Source organism: Lissotriton helveticus, chromosome 8 (assembly GCF_964261635.1).
Source record: "Lissotriton helveticus chromosome 8, aLisHel1.1, whole genome shotgun sequence".
NCBI classification, from domain to species: Eukaryota; Metazoa; Chordata; class Amphibia; order Caudata; family Salamandridae; genus Lissotriton; species Lissotriton helveticus.
In genome coordinates this window covers 1,310,519,858-1,310,539,887 of record NC_136069.1, presented here as the reverse complement: position 1 = coordinate 1,310,539,887, position 20,030 = coordinate 1,310,519,858, and the positions used below count along the sequence as shown (strand labels likewise).

The 20,030-nt window shown below is 46.5% G+C and overlaps 1 protein-coding gene across 2 annotated transcripts in view; it reads left to right on the top strand.

Moving 5' to 3' along the window:
• The window catches only part of MED14 (mediator complex subunit 14), a 941,548-nt gene that overhangs the window by 167,091 nt on the left and 754,427 nt on the right, over positions 1-20,030 (top strand). For both annotated transcript variants that reach the window (XM_078658290.1, XM_078658289.1), the window contains exon 10: positions 11,028-11,139. In XM_078658290.1, coding sequence (XP_078514416.1) covers positions 11,028-11,139 — 112 coding nt within the window. The remainder of the gene's footprint in view (positions 1-11,027; positions 11,140-20,030) is intronic.

The following is a 20,030-nucleotide window of genomic DNA, read 5'->3' as shown; positions in this document are numbered from 1 at the left end:
CGCCCTCCCCAGGGGGGAAAGAGGCAGTCCACACCATGCCACCACATCCGACCGAAGTCGGGCAAGCGGAGGCAGTAGATTTCGCTCAAATCAGACCTTAGGGTCCATAGAGATGTAGATCCCCAAGTATTTGAAACCACCACTGGAAACAGGTATAGGGCAGAAGCGAGGCAGAGAAAGTTGTCCACCCGCGAGCGGGTAAATACAGGATTTAGTCCAGTTAATAACCAAACCAGAATTCTTCCCGAAAGAGCTCAGGACATCAAACAGGACTCCCAGTGACTTACGGGGAGAAGTGAGGTACAATAGAATATCATCAGCATAAAGTGATACCCGATCCTCAAAGGTAGGAGACCACCGTATGCCCTGGAGCGAGGGCTCCCAGCGGAGCCACGCGGCAAGGGGTTCAAGAGCAAGCGCAAAAAGGAGAGGCGACAAAGGGCAGCCCTGTCTTCTGCCACGTCCGAGGACAAAGGGATCCGAGGCCCTTCCGTTAACCACCACCTGCGCAAGCGGTTGTTCATATAACAGTTGAACCCATCCAATGAACTTAGGACCAAAACCAAATTTAGCGAGGGCAGCCCACAAATAAGGCCATTCCACCGTGTCGAAGGCCATCGAGGCGTCAAGGGAAACCAAAATGGCCGGTTCCGCTAGAGACCCCGCCCTTGCCAAAACACCGTGCAGACGTCGAAGATTGAGAGCAGTGTTACGGTGGGGGATAAACCCAGATTGATCAGGGTGCACAAGTTCGCCGATCACGCGGTTCGCCAAAATTTTAGCAAGAACCTTAGGCTCCACATTCAGAAGCGAGATCGGCCGATATGACAAACAATGTTCCCGGGGCTTTCCGTCTTTGGGGATGACCACAATGGACGCCAGTCTCTGATCTCGGGGAAGAAGCCCGAGATCCTGCGACGCCATCTTATCAGGACACAACTTATACAGCTCTACTGGTAAACCATTCGGCCCCGAAGCCTTACCAGAACGAAGTGCACGGATAGCGAGCGCTACTTCATCAGTGGAAAAATCCGCCTCCATAAGCTCTCTGTCCGAATCCGAGAGGCTAGGCAACGCGATATCGCGGAGCAACAGGTGCGAGTCCTCCTCAGGTCTGTCCGAGACCGGCGAGTACACCTTCCGAAAATGCTGGGCAAAGACCTCAACGATCTCGACCGGGTCCACAACTCGCACACCATCCCCTCGCTCAATAACAGGCACAACACGATTTACTCTATCCCGCTTATCAAGCCAAGCAAGCAATTTCCCCGCCTTATCACCCAAATCATACAAGCGTCCCTGCTGTTCACGATTCATCGCTTTAGCCGCATCAGTCACCAGAGCCCTGTACTCAAACTGTTTAAGCGCCAAGGAGTGTAGGCTAGCAGGCGTAATCACAGATTCCATCTGTTCTTCCAATTCAGAGATATCGTTTTCAAGCCGTACCACTTCTTTAGTTCTGCGCCCCCTTTCGCTGGCAATCAAAGAGAGTGTCTGACCCCGGACCACAGTTTTACAAGCCTCCCACAGAGTAACAGGGGAGGATACTGACCCTTCATTCTCAGCAAAGTAATAATCCATACATTTAACCACTTCCTTGTTAATGTTGGGGTTACGAAGATGCCACGGATTAATAGGAGCAACACGACCCCCGGACTCTAGCCGCACATCAATGGTGAGCCATAGTGGGGAATGATCTGAAATCCCCCTCGCAAGATGTCTAATTTCCCTCACGGAGACCATCTGTGCCGCTGGAATAAGAATATAATCGAGTCGCGACAGACTACCATGGGCCCCGAGTAAAAGGTGTACTGGAGCTGGCCAGGGTGAAGTTGTCTCCAACAATCCGCTAATCCCAGTGTATCCATGAAACGGCCCAACCATAACTGCGACGTGGGGAGGGTTCTACAAGGGTGTCGATCCTCCTCCCCACTAACCACCGAGTTAAAATCTCCACCCACTACTAGCAAACCATCGGGGAGCCCCAGGAGTACCCCACCCAAATCCGAAAATGTGGTACTGTAGACCAGGGGGAACATACACAGACAAAATGGAAATCGTCTTCCCCTCCCACCGACCCACGACAGCAGCATAGCGACCCCTATCATCCAGCACTTCGTCATCTACTTCGAGGGGGAGGGAGTTCCTAACCAAGATACCCGCCCCCCTCGACCCAGTGGTGAAGCCAGAGTGGGCCACCAAACGGTAGCCTCTTCTATTCAGCGCACGGCACGTATTGCCCACCAAATGCGTTTCTTGTAGTAGAACAATATCCGGGGCGTGCCGCTTCAAGTACTGCAAAACTATCCCCCGTTTAATTCGATCCCCGAGACCATTAACGTTCCAGCTCAGCACCCGCATCCCCCTACCCCCCCTCCCAGACAAAAAACAACAGTCCCCCTCGCCACAGAGCAAGCACAAAGGATAAAAGAGCGACCAAATCAGAGCCTCGAAATAAACAAACAAGAAAAGACCCCCCACCACCCCCCAAAGAACCCTCAACACACAACCCCCCTCTTTGCACCCCTGCGGTAGACCAGAAAGCCACCCCAACTTGCAGTGTGCCTGTCGCCCCATTAAACTAACCTACAAGAAGAGAGAAAAGTGTCCCCTGAGGAGGAAGAGTCCCGAGTCCAACCACCCCCGGGTATCCGTTGCGTATAAACATCACTATCACAGAGCCACTGCAAAGCGTCCAATAATGGCTCATCAGCACCGACTCACTACTCCAGGTCTTCCAGGCCGCCCTCGCCACCCCTCATATTCTCCGAGCTGGTATGCTGCGTCGGCAAAGTGTCCAGCCAGTCACTGGCCGCCTCAGGGCGATCAAAGAAAAATGTACGTTCGTTATGCTCAATCCGCAGGCGAGCCGGGAAAAGCATGGCATATTTCAGGTCCATGTCTCTAAGGCGTCGTTTCACCCCCGTAAAGGCAATGCGTTGCTTCTGCACAGCCTGGGTGAAGTCCGGATAGAAGCTGATCGAAACATTTTCAAACTTAGTGGGACCATTGACACGGGAGGCCTGCAGGATAGCGTCTCTGTCCCGGTAATTAAAGATCCTGGCTATGATAGGCCTCGGAGCGGCCCCAAGCTTAGGCTTCCCGCCTGGAATCCGATGAGCGCTCTCCACTGCAAAAAGACTACTAAGACCCTTTGGTGACAAATAGTTCTGGATAAGGTCCTCAACCAGAAGATCCGTCGGTACTTCCGTGGAAGTCTCCGGAACGCCCACGATGCGGACATTATTTCGTCTGGCCAGGCTCTCGAAATCGTCCAGCCGATGGGCAAACGAGTCCCTGGCCATGCGAAGATCACGGACCTCGGTCTGAAGATCTGAGATATCCGTAATTAAGCTCGCCGTCTTCACATCCAAAGATTTGACCCGTTCGTTGGTTTTCCCCAGGTCTGTCCTGATAAGGTTGACCTCAATCGCAACCGTATCCAACTTAGTAGCAAGAGTTTCATATTGCTGCCCCATCGCAGTCTGGATATTGGCAATGGCGCCCATAACATCTGCCAAAGTCGGCTCCTCATTCACAGGGGTACCGTCACCAGCATCTCCGGGGGACTTACTCAATCCCCCCGGGGATCCCTTCGGTCGAGTAAAGCGGTCTATAGTCTGGGTCTGAGCGGCTCCCCCATGATTCGTGCTTCTGGCGTGGCGCCTCTCGGGGTCCGTCCTGCCTGTCATAATGGTCGACGAGCTCCAAGGGGTCTTCCGAGATCTAGTCAGAATGATTCCCCCTATGGCAAACTGAAGGAATCGAGGGGTCGAGGAACGACAGCCGAATGAGAGTCTGCAACCAGAGCAGGGCAGCAATATCTAACAGCAATGAGTCGGCACCAACAATGACCGAAATCGAAACCGAAAGTACCACAGGGGCAGCGGAGGCGTCTCTCCAGCCGTTGTTGTTCGATTGCCACCTGGGCACCTCGGGAACTCGAGCCCCTGGATGGCCACTGCCGTAGGCCTCAGATTACGGGGTGCAACCAGTCCAGTTCCCGGCGGCCAAATCGAATTCTGGAAAAAGCTTTCGATATCAGCAGGGCATCAACGAGAAGCACCCGTCGTCTAAATCAGGATCTGTGTCAGGATAGATAAGGGTGGCGGAAGGGGTCTCGGGAACCCTCTGCTCACGCGTCCATCTTGGATCCGCGCATAGCTCCTCCCTTTTTAATTTCATTCTTAAGACATCACCTAATTAGAGTGAATAAAGTAGAGTCCATCCAATCTGTTTATCTGGCTGAAGCTTTAACTTGAGTTACATCTTTGGACAACAAAATCTATAGGATCTCTTGAGCTACATGATGTTGATCTTGTCATATTGATGACTATCTCTTCCCCAGCCATACTTGGCCTTCAAATGGAGTTTTGAATAGAGTTAAAGAAATCTCTGAACAGTTATTAAATAGTACAGCTTGAACAGAAGTTGCACTCGGATATCAAATCTCAATGTACAAACCTGTCTTAAGACATGCTATAAAAGGCCATGCACCCAGATGAATTGGCATTTTGAGAAATCTCCTTTGTTCGAGGCATATGGGCTGCAGACCACACACTATTGCATTAGATCACCATCTGGGGGTGGGCCCGGATGATTACACTTTGTTGTTGTCTTGGAAGAGTCTTTGTCTGTTGGATGACTATCTTCCAGCTGGTCAACAGGTCGTGAGTACAAGCGTCGACCCTGTTCACCCCACCACACCGGGACAGGCTTTGGTTCCACCTCCACCTTCGGGTCCAGGGGCACACCGACCAAAACCTTCCGACGCCCCGCCTTCTGGCTCGGCAGCGTAGAATATAAAAAAGCCTCCAGTCGACTCAGGCTTTAGTCAGTCTGTCGGTCCCGAAAAGTAGAAGGTCCTTAAGCCAAAATTAACACCGGCACCGAAGCATCCATCGGTACCGAAAGCGGTCGAGCCGAAAGCAAGCTCGGCACCGAAAGAGGTTCCCAAAGCTACCGAACCGAAGACCACCCTGTTCCGAAAAAAGTGGACCCGAAGAATGCTACGGCACCGAAACAAACTTCGGCTCCGAAGGTAGATGAGTCTAAACGTACTCCGGGAACAAAACACTCGGATCCAAAGAACACGGATCCTAAGAAAAAACAAGAGAACAAGTCTTCGGAACCGAAACCAAAACTTGATCCAAAGACAATAGACACTGTAAAACATAAGCATTTCGGCCCCAAACAAGATAAATCGGCGCTAAAAAAGGTTTTACCAGTAGAAGAGCTTCTCCAACCGGACTCAAAGCAAAAAACTTCATATTAATCCAAAGACAGGACATGTCACTACAGTGCTTCAAAAGAGGAAGATGGACTATCCTAAACCAACGCCAGTTCCTCTAAAAAAGCATGCGCAAACTTCCCCCATAAGGATTCCTTCACCAGAAGTAGATATACCAATAGATATTTCTCCTGTACATTCGCCATCTAGTACACATAGTCTTATACCACAAGATGAGGATGATGAGGACAGTTACTCACAGGAGATACAAAGTGAACATCACTTAGACGACATTAATGACCCAGACGATATTCCTGGGCCATCAGGTGACCCATGGGATGATTATAATGCACCAGATCTGCCACAAGATGATGTATACCCATCTAGACCATCTCCCCCAGATGATACTATTGGGTTTACGCAGCTCATTCATAGAGCAGCCACTTTCCATGGAGTAGACCTGCATACAGATCCAGTGGAAGAAGACTTCCTCATGGACAACATGGTGATCATGAGGAAGACAACAGTGATGTGGGAAGGGTTGCTGTTTTATATTTGGCTAGGCCCAACATTCTGAGCAGTCGGTGAATTGTGAAGCTGCAAGAGAAAAGTGAGTTTTAAGACATGTTGGCAGAGGGATTAGGCTACTTCCTATGAGTCTCTAGAAATGTACACTTGAAGTAGGATGTATTAATGTAGGTGTCTGCTTGCAATGGGAAGTGCTCTCTGTCAAGTTTAAAGGTCTGTGTGCTCACGTGACTCGGGTATGTTTCTACTTGTACATGTATTCTGACATGTGCTGTGTGTAGGTAGATGCTAGCTTAAAAACCTGGTAGCTTCTCATCCAGGTGCTCAAATCTTCTTAGTTCCGCTCCATCATTAGTCCGCAGAGGGAGACATCTCTTACCTATGTAGATGTCACAGAATCCCTCAAATAGACAGTTGAATACTCATGTGCCCTGTATTATGAGCATGACGGAATACATACACCTTCTTGTACAGAAACTTAGAGCGCATGCTGCTGAAACACAGGTAGTCTACTATTTCTAGGTTTCTTTTTATGCACCATATCACTAGGAAAAGGCAGAGACACACACATTGAAACCTTTGGAAACATGGTGAGACTTACAACAGTGACATGGGAAGGGTTGCTTTGTTAAATTTGGCTAGTCCCAAGATTCTGAACAGTTGGTTAATAGTGATGCTGCCAGAGTAAAGGCTCTACTATTGAACTCATCCAATCACTCTGGCACTACCCATGCACTCATCCAATCATTCAGGCACTACCCATGCACTCATCCAATCATTCAGGCACTGCCCATACACTCCTGCATTGTCTCACTTACTACCCATGTACTTATCCAATGAGACAGACGCTACTCTTGCACTCATCCTTTCCCCCAGGCACTACCTGTGCACTCATCCAATCACTCAGGCACTACCCATGCACTCATCCAATCACCCAGGCACTACCCATGCACTCATCTAATCACTCAGGCACTACCCTCGCACTCGAACGTGACCCAGGCGGGTATCGGAGCATTTTACAATTTGGATAGGGATTACAAGAATATCCATAAAACAACAAGATAGTCAAGCAACATAGTTCATTCACTGACGTACTACCTGTGCACACATCCATTCTCTCAGGCACTACCCATGCACTTGTGCAATGACACAGGCACTACCCTTGCACTCATCCATTCACTCAAGCTCTACCCATGCACTCATTCAATCAACCAGACACTACGAATGTACTCATCCAATCACTCAGGCACTACCCTTGAACTCAACCATTTATTTGAAAGTTTTATATAGCGCGAATGTGACCCAGGCGGCTATCGGAGCCCTTTACAATTTGGATAGCTGTTACAAGAATATCCATAAAACAACAAGATAGTTGTGCAGCATAGTTAATCCCCAAACAGGATTGCTCACCAGATGCAAGTCAGAAGGCATACACACCATCCTTATGAGAAAAAGATAAAGATGGGTAGAACACACCATCAGTAGAAGACATGTCTTCTTCAAAAGAACAGTTTTCGACTGGGCCCAGAGGCAAACAGAAGAGAGGCAGGTCAAAGAACACTAGGTAGCAAACTGTTGAAACAGAAATCAAGTCCCTGAACCACAGCAGAGGCATCGTAGAGAAACATGTCCTACAGACAAAAGTGGAGAACCTTTGTTGATACCCTACATGCCAGTTGGCATAACATGCAGTAAGTAAGTACTAAATAAATAAACAAATATGTATGTTTCTTAATGTGTAGTTGTCACACTATTGTCATTGGAACCAATGCAGTCTCATGTACGAAAGTCAATTGTTGTATAGCTAATAGATCTTCATGGAAGGTTGGTGGGATGCAATTTGAACTTCATGACTCAAGAAAGCTAGCCATTGATTCACTATGAACCGTGCTCCTTACATGGCACAATATGCTTGTTAACACAATACATAACATACAAAAACTATGCAATAGCAGGGTGGGTCATTTGATGTCACACTAGTGTATCGTCCTATTATTGTATGTTCTACCTATGCTCAAACTTTCGTGACCCCACTGTTTAGAAGTAACAGACAATGCAATACCAAACAAAACAAATAAAGGAGACTATTACCTTTGCCCCAAATTGTAAAGCGGACTGATATCCTTTGGGATCAAGTTCGCGCTATATAAAACTTTATAAATAAAATAAAAAAATCAGGCACTACCAATGCACTCATCCAGCCATTCAGGCACTACCCATACACTCCTGCATTGTCTCACGTACTACCCATGTACTTATCCAATGACACAGACACTATTCTTGAACTCATCCTTTCCCACAGGCCCTACCTGTGCACTCATCCAATCACCCAGGCACTACCCATGCACTCATCTAATCACCCAGGCACTACCCTTGCAGTCAACCATTTATTTGAAAGTTTTATATAGCGCGAACGTGACCCAGGCGGGTATCGGAGCATTTTACAATTTGGATAGGGATTACAAGAATATCCATAAAACAATAAGACAGTTGTGCAACATAGTTCATCTACTGAGGTACTACCCGTGCACTTGTCCATTCTCTCAGGCACTACCCATGCACTCATCCAATCACCCAGACACTACACATGCCCTCATCCAATGAGCCAGGCACTACCCTTGCACTAATCCATTCACTCAGGCAGTACTCATGCACTTACTCAATCACCTAGGTACTACCTTTACACTCATGCATTTACTGAGGTACTACCCATGCACTCATCCAATCAACCAGGCACTACACTACACTACTCTCTCTCTCACTCTCTTTCTCTTTCTTTCTTTCTCTCTTTCTTTCTCTCTTTCTCTCTTTCTTTCTTATATCCAATCACCCAGGCACTACCCAAGCACTCATCCAATCACCCAGGCATTACTGATGAACTCATCCAGTCACTCAGTATCCTAGCACTCAACCATTCACTTAGGCACTATGCATACACTCCTCTCAGGTACTACCCAGGCACTTATCCTATCATTCCCCTGTATCATGGCAAGGTAGCATCTTGCATCCCATTTTGACATAAAAAAATATTTACTGCATATATATATATGAATTATATAAAAAATGTATATAAAAACGAAAATATATTTAAAAAATCTGTTTTGTATTTGCATATATATATATTTTCAGTAAAATAAAACCAGTTTCAGGGACGTTATAGTTGGCAATTAGTATTTAGAAAACCTAAGAAATTCACTGAAAAAAACCACAGGTTTCAGGGACATTATAGTTAGTTTGACATTTCCACTCGTACAAAACCAGAGAAATTCAGCCGTTACAGTTAGCTGAGCTAACTATAACTCGCGCCCCCGCAATGCACTGCTGATGACGTCCCATATTACATCACTCATCACATGGTCAGTGACATCACTAATGACATCATCCACATAATCTCTGATGTACCTACTCGCACCCCAATATAACCTTTCATACACCCACTCTAAATTTTAGACTACCATTCTTGAAACCATTGACACAGCAGTATGTACATACCCACTCACTGATTCATAGGTCTACACACACCTCCACTCACTCACCCATACAGACACTCAATCAGCCAGTCACTCACCAATATAGCGGCTGGTATATCCACTCATATACCCATACAGCCACTCCGTCAGTCACCCATAGAGCTACTCACACACTTGCTCACTCACCTAAACACTCATTACACAGCCACTTACTACTCCAACACTCGCACATACTGCCTATCACATGTGCAGTTATTCACACATATACCACTGAGATATCCATTCAATCACCGACACAGCCATACACACTCATTCACCCCTTCAGTCCCTCACACTCCCATATCCTGCCTTTCACATGTGCAGTTACTCACCCATATACCACTGAGATATCCATTCAATCACAGACCGAGCCATATGCATACTCACTCACCAATACAGTCCCTCACAGATGCACTCATGAACCCATACACCCAGTGATTCACCCACTCACACATCCTGCAGGGAGTCATACACCCCCTCACCCACCCACACAGAAACTCAGGCACCCATACAGGTACTCAGACAACTAATCAATAACTCATATAGACACTCCTGTACATACTCACCAACCCATGCAGCCACTTGCATACTAACTGGCAGACTGATACACACATTTACACAGATTAGTCACTCACCCATACATTCACTAAGACACGTTTTATCACTCACTTATACAGCCAGTCACGGACCCACTGCATCATCCTTACAGACACTCCTACACTACCCACTCATTCTTCAATACACCTTGGTGTATATATGTGTGTATGTATGTATGTATGTGTATATATATATATATATATATATATATATATATATATATATATATCTATATATATATATATATATATATATATATATATCCTTTCACAAACGGCTTCTCTCACTGTCATGGTGCTCTTTCGAATGGTGCGTTGTCTTGTAACCAAGCCAGGTTACTTCAAATCTTTGCACACTTCCCCAACGGGGAATAAGATAGATCGCCCTCCGTTTTCCCAATTCTGTCATGCAGATCTTTTATTTCATTTTCACAAACAAACCACCAACGTTTCGGTTTCCACTGAAACCTTGCTCACGGTTGGTGTGTGTGTGTGTGTATATATATATATCATTATTAAACTTTTTAGATACACTCAGTCACTGGATGATGTTATGAGGGATGTCATTTTAGATGTCATGAGTGATGTCACTGACCATGTCTTGAGTGATTTAATATGTGAAATGTCCGCCTAACTAACTTCCCTGTAACCTGTGAATTTCTAAGGTTTTTTAAATGCTTATTTCTAACTATAATGTCCCTGAAACCTGTTTTTTTTTCTCCAGTAAAAAAAAAAAAAAAAAAAAAAAAAAAAAAAAAAAAATATATATATATATATATATATATATATATATATATACATATATATATATATATATATATATATATATATATATATATATATATATATATATATATATATATATATATATATATATATATATCAATCTATAGGTCTGTCTAAAATTACCATTTGTGCTCTGTGCCGTATGAATGGGCATTTGTCTGAGTACTATGCAAAGTTGAGTTTCTTTCACAAAAGAAGGGATTTCATCTACTGGTTATTCTTTGAATGTTTTCTTCTAACATGTACTTCCTGCTTTGATGCATGTCATGGCCACAACCTCCTCTGAAAGTTCTGATGATGCTATGTTAAGTGAAGCATGCTGTTTTACTTTACTGATGTTTTCATAACTACTGTACTGTTTGATTCTCAATTTTGCAGATTGATCATTTATCAATAGAGAAGCTATTGATAGACAGTGTTCATGCTCGATCAAATCAGAAGCTTCAGGAGTTAAAAGCCATACTGAAGAACTTCAACCTGAGTGACAACTGTAGGTTTCCTTGGTATTACAATTCCAAACTTGATCATCATTATGTTTCATATCCTTTAAAATTAGCTTCATTTATATTTTGTGTTAATGAATGACAATGATTGTTTTATTATTTCAGTTATTTAGTTTAATTTGTCTAAATGCTTACTACATGACCAATCTGTTTGTTTATGTGGAAGAGAAAGAAAGGTCCAAAGTCCAATGTAAAGAAAGTCAGGGGAGATGGTTCTGGCTGCTAGATGGAGGGTACCCAGAGCACGAGCTACTGAAACTCAAGTCATATTTCAAAATGGACTCATCGCTGCCACATTTTTTTATGTCCATGGGCATCCACTCGACCACAGATCCTGCAAATTAGATACTTAAGATTAGTTGGCAATCATAACTATAAGCATTCCTTGCAAAGAAACAGCACTAAAGGAACCATTCAGCTGCTTTCAGAATGTAGGCAACTTCCTACAGCCAATGGGATCTGTCCCAAAAGTTGCAATGAAGAACAAAAACTTCTGTTTTATTCTGGGGAAGAATATCGTCAGATAGGCTCCCTTGGGCCAAGGGATGGTACTATATGGGACCGGATGATGCACGCTCACAGCTCTTTAAATCATCTGCACCTCCTCGAATTCTATTCATGCAGTTCTTGTATTAACACAGGCCACTTGGACCGACGCCGCATTCGACGCCGTCTGAAGTGCCTTTCTTCTTTGATCCGGCTCCATCCTTTGACCCTGAGTTTCAGGAGATGGAGGACGAAGGGCATTGAGAGGGGTCTGAGGACCCTCCGACACGTGAGTGTCAGTCTTTCCAGGACTGGACAGAGGAGCTAGGGGAGGCCAGTGGTCTTTATACCTCCCCTGACACTGGCTTTGTCTCCCCTCCTACCGTGGCTACGGAGGAGGGGACTGCTTATAGTGTGGTGCTGACGCGGGCAGACAAGGCCTTGGCGCTTACGCTCCACATAGCTACTGTGAGGTCTAACATCCTCACTGAGGTCCTTAAACCGCAGATTGGCGCTCCGGAGCCTTTACTGCCGTTTAATGAGGCTCTCATGGACTTCCTGTTGGGCACCTGGTCCAGGCCTGCTACAGGCCCCCCTGTAGATAGGAACATCGCCAGGCGCCACTGATGAGTTCAGGCCTCAGCAAGGCCCAAAGGTACCGAAAGGGTCCGCCCTTCTGTGTACAAAGTCCTTAGACTTACAAATGAAGTTGGCAAGGAAACTGGAAATACAAAAACATAGTTTAATAAACCTTTAAAGGTGGTGATACAACCTCCACAACACTTCTACAGTATTGTACAGAGTAGCACACTGAATACAAGCACATGGCCCCTTTTATACACGGTGGAAGGGGTTCAGTTTACAGCTTAGACAGAGGTTACAACCACGTAAGGACATTTCCAAATATATCAGTGGGTGGAGCTAACAGTATTTCTAGAACATGGGAGGACTATGCTAATAAGGAACAACTGTTACTTCTGCTGAGCATGCGCTACACTCTCAAGAAGGACTAATAACTGTTGCTAGGTAGAATCCACAGTGTAACTGGCAGAGAGGTAGGACAATCAGAACATTGAGCACATGGCAATGTAGGGCATGAAAAATGGCGGACTCGAAATACAAAATGGAATCCCTATACTAGATATTTGGACTGATGCATTATGGCTTCAGCTAATGCTTAATAATACCGTTGTCTTATTTACAACAGACGACCCTTTCAGCGTTAGCTGAAGCTATTCCATTTCATAGGGTAGTCATCATACTCATCTTGAATGTCAATGCTCATAATGTTAGAAATCTCTTTAGTTAGACTCTTTTGATAAGCAGCTTCGGAAACAGCTTTCTTATTGGGTATAAAAGAGGTAATGCAAAGAGAACATATCATAGGACCACATTGAATACACATACAGCGAGTGAAAAGAATTACTACTATTATACAAAGGCCAGTGAGGATCTTCCAACCCCATGTAGTAAATAAGGTCCAAAACCAACTAGAGAAGGTCCATGTACCATTATCTACATGTATGTCAGCAGCTATTTTATGCAGTTTATTTATGGCATTATAAACAGAAGGCGAGTTGTCTGGGATGAAGACACAACAGCTACTTCCAATAAGTCTACAAGCTCCTCCCTTTTCTGCTAATATGACATCTAACACCATTCTGTTTTGCAGGGCAACAATTCTAGTAATTTGCAACTCTTCAGTTACGTTTCCTAGTGCTGCAGCAGTTTGGTTGGTCACTGCCTCTACAACTCTAGTTAATCTTCTTATCTTTCTACTGTTTAGGGCAGCTCCAACAAAGAAGAATAAACCTAGGTTAAAATCTACATATTGCTGCAAACTAGTGTCGGTCTGGTCCACATCATCGATAGATAAAGTACGTTTGTATCTATTCACAGTGGCATTATTCAACAATTTCAAGTTTTTATGATAAGTGGCAGGTGCTAAAAACACTGGTGGTAATAAAAACGATACATAGCATACTCCTGACCAGCCAGCTGGTAATCGATAATATCCTCTATTACCGCATACAAAATATGTATTATGAGATGCTAAAAATGTCCTATTATTCAGACCATCTATATTTAAGACTCTAATACAATCACTAACACCTACAGGGATGTACCCAACACTTTGTACGCATAAGTCCGCTTGTGCTTGTGCAACTGAGATCACAAATTTTTCACTTTCGACAGTGTCTCTAGTGTTCGTAAAAATGTAGGGAGTAGACTCATTGTCCGGTCGATATTCTTCCCACTCCCATATAGTTCCATTGGCTTGTGGATAGCCTTCTTTACTCTGGTGACATTCTTTGTTTAGTCTAAAAAGTAATCTTCCAACAGCAGGCTTTCTTGTGGCAAATAGGAGAGTATACCAGGCACGACAAGAACCATTATGAGAGAAAGGGAGAGGTATAAACGGTGTTCCCCCCTTCTTCTGGTGCGCTGGCATCATACCACATATCCAGCATTTTGTTTCATTTGTAGCAGTGTGGGTATGATGTAGCATCTGAATGAAGGTGTTATTTACAAAGGACAAGCGGTGTTTTGATTCCTGATAGGGGAGCGTATAAAAGAAATGCTCCTCTGGCACCGGTGTAGAAACCACATATAGATCACGGGCAGGAATTACATCCTCAACAAACCACGTGATAATGGCAACAACTGCCACACTAGCAATAAATCCAAAGGCGCAGATCACTTTCTTTCTCTCCATGTTAAACAAATGTCTCGCAAATCTTCCTGAAACAAAAAAAAAAGGCTGTCAGAACTCTTCCCCCAAGGCGGCTGTTGTTTTCTTCACCAACTGGCCAAGACGGGTGTCACTACTCTAATGCAAGGTTGATCCCCCCCCCCCCCCCCCTTGCCTCATCGGCTCTCCGTTTGCACCAACCGAGAGGCCGTTCTGCAGCAGTCTAAACAGCAGCAAACTTCTTCCTGGGTCGAAGGTTGTATTTTCTTACTCCAGAAGTCGTCGGGTCCGGGAAGAACTCCTCTTGCTCATCAGGTACCACAGCAGGGCCTTTCTCTGTAGTCAGGATTTCTCGATGGTCAGTCAACACGGCAGGCTCCACCAATCCGGGTTGCACTCTGCGACAATGAAGGGAGTGAATCCAGTTCTTCCGGTTGGTCACTCGGACGGCCGTTCTTGTTGCGAGCAGAACCTGCTCGGGACCGCACCATCGGGGCTCCAGGCCACTCGTCCTCTCGAACGCCTTGATGAGGACGAAGTCACCGGGTCGGAGACTATGACCCTCACCTATGGACCGGTCAGGGAGTGCTTCTCGAACCTGTTGATGAATAGAAACCAAGTTATCAGTTAATTGTGCCAGATATTCATTCATCAATACACAAGGTACATCATATACGGAACTTGGTTTGGGCACTCCCCAAATATTCATGGGATGACCAAACACCACTTCATACGGTGTAAGGCCGGTTCGGGAGTGTGGTACTGATCTTATTGACAACAATGCCAAAGGCAAAGCGTCGGGCCAAGTCAGAGAAGTGGAAGCCTGGATCTTTGCTAGTTTAAGCTTCAGTGTTCCATTGTAGCGTTCCACCAAGCCAGCTGACTGTGGATGGAACACTGCATGAAACTTCTGTTTTATCCCCAGACCTCTCAGAACGTACTTGATAACGTCTGCTATAAAATGAGGCCCGTTATCACTCCATAATAGTCTACAAACACCATACCTAGGGAAGAACTCCTTCAGTAGCACCTTTGCTGTAGTCATTGCAGTATTGTCCTTAGTAGGATAGGCTTCAATCCATTTACTGAAAGCACACACCACCACCAAGACGTACTTTAGATTATTACAGCGTTCAAGTTGGATATAGTCCATTTGCAGGACTTCAAAAGGTGCAGTAGGTATTTCAAATCCTCCTGCTGGAGTCCGTGTTCCTTTCCCTGGGTTGTATTTAAGACAGATAATACAGGTCTGTACCACTCTCTTGGCCGTGCTAGCAATCTCTGGATGCTCCCAAACTTGCGCAAGCAAGTAGAAGCGGAAGCGCTGACAAATTTTAAAACTGAATTGCTTTGTGTTTTAACCCACCTCCGCTGCACTTACCCCCCCCTCCTGAGCACCTCGCGCTGCACAAACCCCCGGGAGGACAGCTGAGCAATAGGCTGCCACCGGAGAGGGTTTGTTACTAGCGACGCCATTCTGACCACATTGGCCACGCCTACCGGACAGGCCACGCCCCCTCGTGCACCCCCTGACTACTGCCTATATAAATGTGTCCTTTCAGGAAGCGCAGCGGTCGAGCGCAGCGGGCTCGACGAATGCGCGCCGAAGGCGCGCATAAGGCAAGCTCGTCTGCGCTCGTTCGCGCCGAGTCCGGGCCAGGGGCTACACCACCTTCTACCCAGGCAAACCAGACCCTGGTCTATAGCTCGGCCGCCCTCCACGACCTGAGACCTAGGGAACATGACTGTCGAAGGTATGCTCTTGATACCACATCCCTTCCGGCCAACTGTCCAAAATGCACTACCCCCCTCCCCACAAGGCAGAGAAAACCCCTACGCCACGAATACCGCATGCTCCTTTTAAACTGCCGATCCTTCCCCAAACACAGGCTGGAAATATCCCTCCTATTAGAAGAACGCAAGCCAGACGCATTGTTTCTTACAGAAACATGGCTAACGTCTGACTCTGACCCCGATGTGGTTGCCGCCCTCCCCGCCGGCTATCAAATCACTCGTCAAGATCGACCAGATGGCAGGGGGGGAGGACTTGCAATCATAGTAAAAGATCAATATCACTGCCGGCCCATAACGGAAAACATCCCAGACTGTGAAAACTTAGCTTTCGCGCTGGAGTTTTCCCCCAACCACTGCCTCTCGGGCATCTTGATATACCGCCCACCTGGCCCTCCAAAACAATTTCATAGCAGCCTCCCAGCAACTATAGCACCTCGTATCTGCGCTGCCGCCAACTTCATCGTGTTAGGCGACCTCAACCTACACTTTGACTCACCAGCAGATGTGACGGCCACTACCTTAACTGACGACCTGGCCGCACTACAACTCATTCAACGAGTGAACACTCCTACCCATACAAAGGGACACCTGTTGGACCCAGTATTCAGCAACTGCGCAGAACTCTCAACCGACCCCCCTCTTCCCCTCCCATGGACGGATCATTCCTTGGTGCCCCTCACCTGGCTCACTGAGAAACCCATTCCCACCACCCCCTCGATTAGATACGCGAGATCGTGGGCACGGTTACAAGTAGATGAATGGACAAGCAAACTAGCGGAAAATCTTCCCTCAAATAATGAAGACCCCTGTCTGGCAAACCAGGAATATGAAAGCTGGATTTTGCACTCTCTTGAGACCATTCTCCCCCTCAAAAAATCGTCGGCTAAACGTCCCCAAAAAACAGCCCCATGGTATACAGAAGCCCTTAGAGACAAAAAGCGACACTGCCGCAAAGCAGAAAGAAAATGGCGCGAAAACTACGCTATGGAAGATAAAACCCGATATCGGGAAGAAATAAAAACCTACAAAGAGCAGATAAAAACTGCCCAAACAGAATACTTCTCGAACAAAATGTTAACCTTATCTTCCAAACCCAGGGAAATCTTCCAAACTCTGCAGTCCCTGACTATACCACCCCCCCCCCCCCCCCAGTGTCCACGAGGAGAAATCAACCGCCCAATGTAACGACCTGGCAGACTTCTTCTCGGCCAAAGTGAACAATATATACTCTTCCTTCCCTACCAGTAATGTGTCCTCGTCACCTCATAACAACAACGGAGGGTTAGACCCAGAGCTTGCCTCCCTCCCCACACTCGACCACTTCACCTGTATGGACCTAGAATTAGCCGAATCCATAGCTCGGAAAGTGAAATCCGGCTCACCAACAGACCCGGCCCCACCAGAGACAATGTTACTCGCATCTCAGACGGTTCTACCCATCATCAAGAACCTAGTGAATGCGTCCATTGACTCTGCCTCGGTTCCTCCTGCCTGGAAAAAGGCAATGGTCCGAGCACTAATAAAAAAGCCTCATCTGGATCCCTCGGACTTCGCCAATTACCGCCCGATTTCACTACTCCCCTGGGTAAGTAAAATCGCGGAGAAATACATCAATCTCCAATTGGTTAACTACCTGGAAAGCAATCTGCTGTTAGACCCCACACAGACAGGATTCAGGCCTAAGCATGGAACAGAGTCCGCCCTCCTTATGGTCGTCGAGGAGTCCAGAAGAATCATCGATCAAGGAGGATCAGTGGCAGTGGTCCTCCTTGATCTCAGTGCGGCGTTTGACACGGTCAGCCATAACACCTTACTGAACCGCATAGCAAACGTCGGCATTGTGGACAAGGCCTGGCTCTGGATAAAATCCTTCATGAGTGACAGGTCGTTCCAGGTATTTGACGGACAAGCTGTCTCCTCCAGCATACCGATGAAGTGTGGAGTCCCCCAGGGCTCCTCTTTAAGCCCTGCGCTTTTTAACATCTATATGAGGCCACTGGCTGATGTAGTTCGTCCGTATGGAGTTAAGATCATTTCCTATGCGGACGACACACAGCTGGTGGTCTCCTTAGCGCAGGAAGCCCAACACTCTCCATCGAGGGGCTTAACCAAATGTCTGGAAGAGGTGAAGTCCTGGATGACGCTGTCCTCACTGAAGCTGAATGGGGATAAAACGGAGCTCATGCTGCTGGGCCCGGCCGACCCGACCTTCTTCAAGTCATTATGGCCCACCTGTCTAGGCCCCCCCCCCGGCCCCGAAAGATAACATCAAAAGCCTAGGGGTATGGCTGGACAAGAATCTCACCTTTAACACCCAGGCCACAAAGCTCTCCGCCACCTGCTTTGGACTCCTTCGGACATTGAAGAAGGTTCTACCCCTGCTCCCAATGGAGGCTAAACAAACAGCTATTCAGGGTATAATACAATCACGCCTGGACTCAAATAACGTCCTTTACTTGGGAGCCCCAGAGTACACATTAAATAGGTTGCAACTGGTGCAGAACTGTGCGGCCCGCACCCTACTGCAAATTCCACGAAGAACTTCAGTCAGAGAGGCTCTGACCAGCCTTCACTGGCTGCCAGTACGGAAACGAGTCACCTTCAAGGCAATGTGTATTGCCCATCAGGCCTTCTGGGACTCGGGCCCAAAACTCTTGCGCAGCCTAGTTAGCCAATACCACCCAGGCCGTGAACTACGTTCTAGTCAGGCTTTCACGGCAAAAGTTCCCAGAATTAAGAAGTCTAGAGCAGGGGGAAGAATGTTCACCTTCAACGCCTCAAAAATCTGGAACACCCTACCCCCTCACCTGAGATCTAACTCTAACCTTGCCTCCTTCCGTAAGCAACTTAAAACCCATCTATTCAAATCCCCGTAATCAACTCAGTCCTCCATCTTCCTCCTTGTTCGGTCAGCCTCATTGCACCCTCTCGTCTGGTTCCCTAGCGCTTGGACGCCCCAGGGCAGCAATCGCGCTGTACAAAATGTATTTCATTTCACAATCGCTGAAGCTCCAACATGTGCTAGCCCATGTGCCATTTGAACCATAGGTTGGACAAAAGCTGTGGGCAACTTCCACCTATCCATTTGTTTGTTGCGCCAACAACCTTCATCATCCAGTTCTCCATTTTCAGACCATTGCTCTCGTTCTTTATCAGAAGCAACTCTCTGTATTTCCCTCACTTCTTTCCTAGCATCATGCCATCGTTCTGCTTGTGACTTCACAACATACATTGAAGTGGAGTCAGGTCTCATTGCAGTTTCTCGTGCTACTTGGTCAGCGAAAGCATTTCCTTGCCCTACTTTGTCAATAACTTTCTTATGTGCACTGCATTTCACTATAGCTATCTTTTTAGGAAAGGTCAGGGCAGTCAAAAGATTGTGCACCAATTCTCCATACATAATTTGTGTTCCGTGTGATGTCAGAAAACCTCTTTCCTTCCAGAGCAGGCCAAAGTCGTGCGCTACTCCGAAAGCATAGCGGCTATCTGTATAAATATTCACACACAACTCTGCACTAAGCTCACATGCTCGTGTCAATGCTATCAGCTTCGCTGCCTGGGCTGATTTCTGTGGTATGCGTGCTGTTTCCACGATGGTATACAAAGTAGTGATGGCATATGCTGCCGAAGTCGTACCATCCGGTAGCTTCAGGCAGGAGCCATCCACCCATAATTCTCCATCTACATCTGAGAAAGGCGTATCCTGGAGATAGATACGACCCTTTGTCTGTTCCTCAGTCACAAAAATACAATCATGTGCTTCTTGTGCCTCAGGCTGAGTCGTCAGGAATGGTAACAATGTTGCTGGATTTAACGTAGCACATCTCCTCAATGTGATATGGGGAGCCAGCAATGTTAGTTCATATCCGGTCAGACGGGCACTTGTTAAATGCTGCGTCTTTGTTT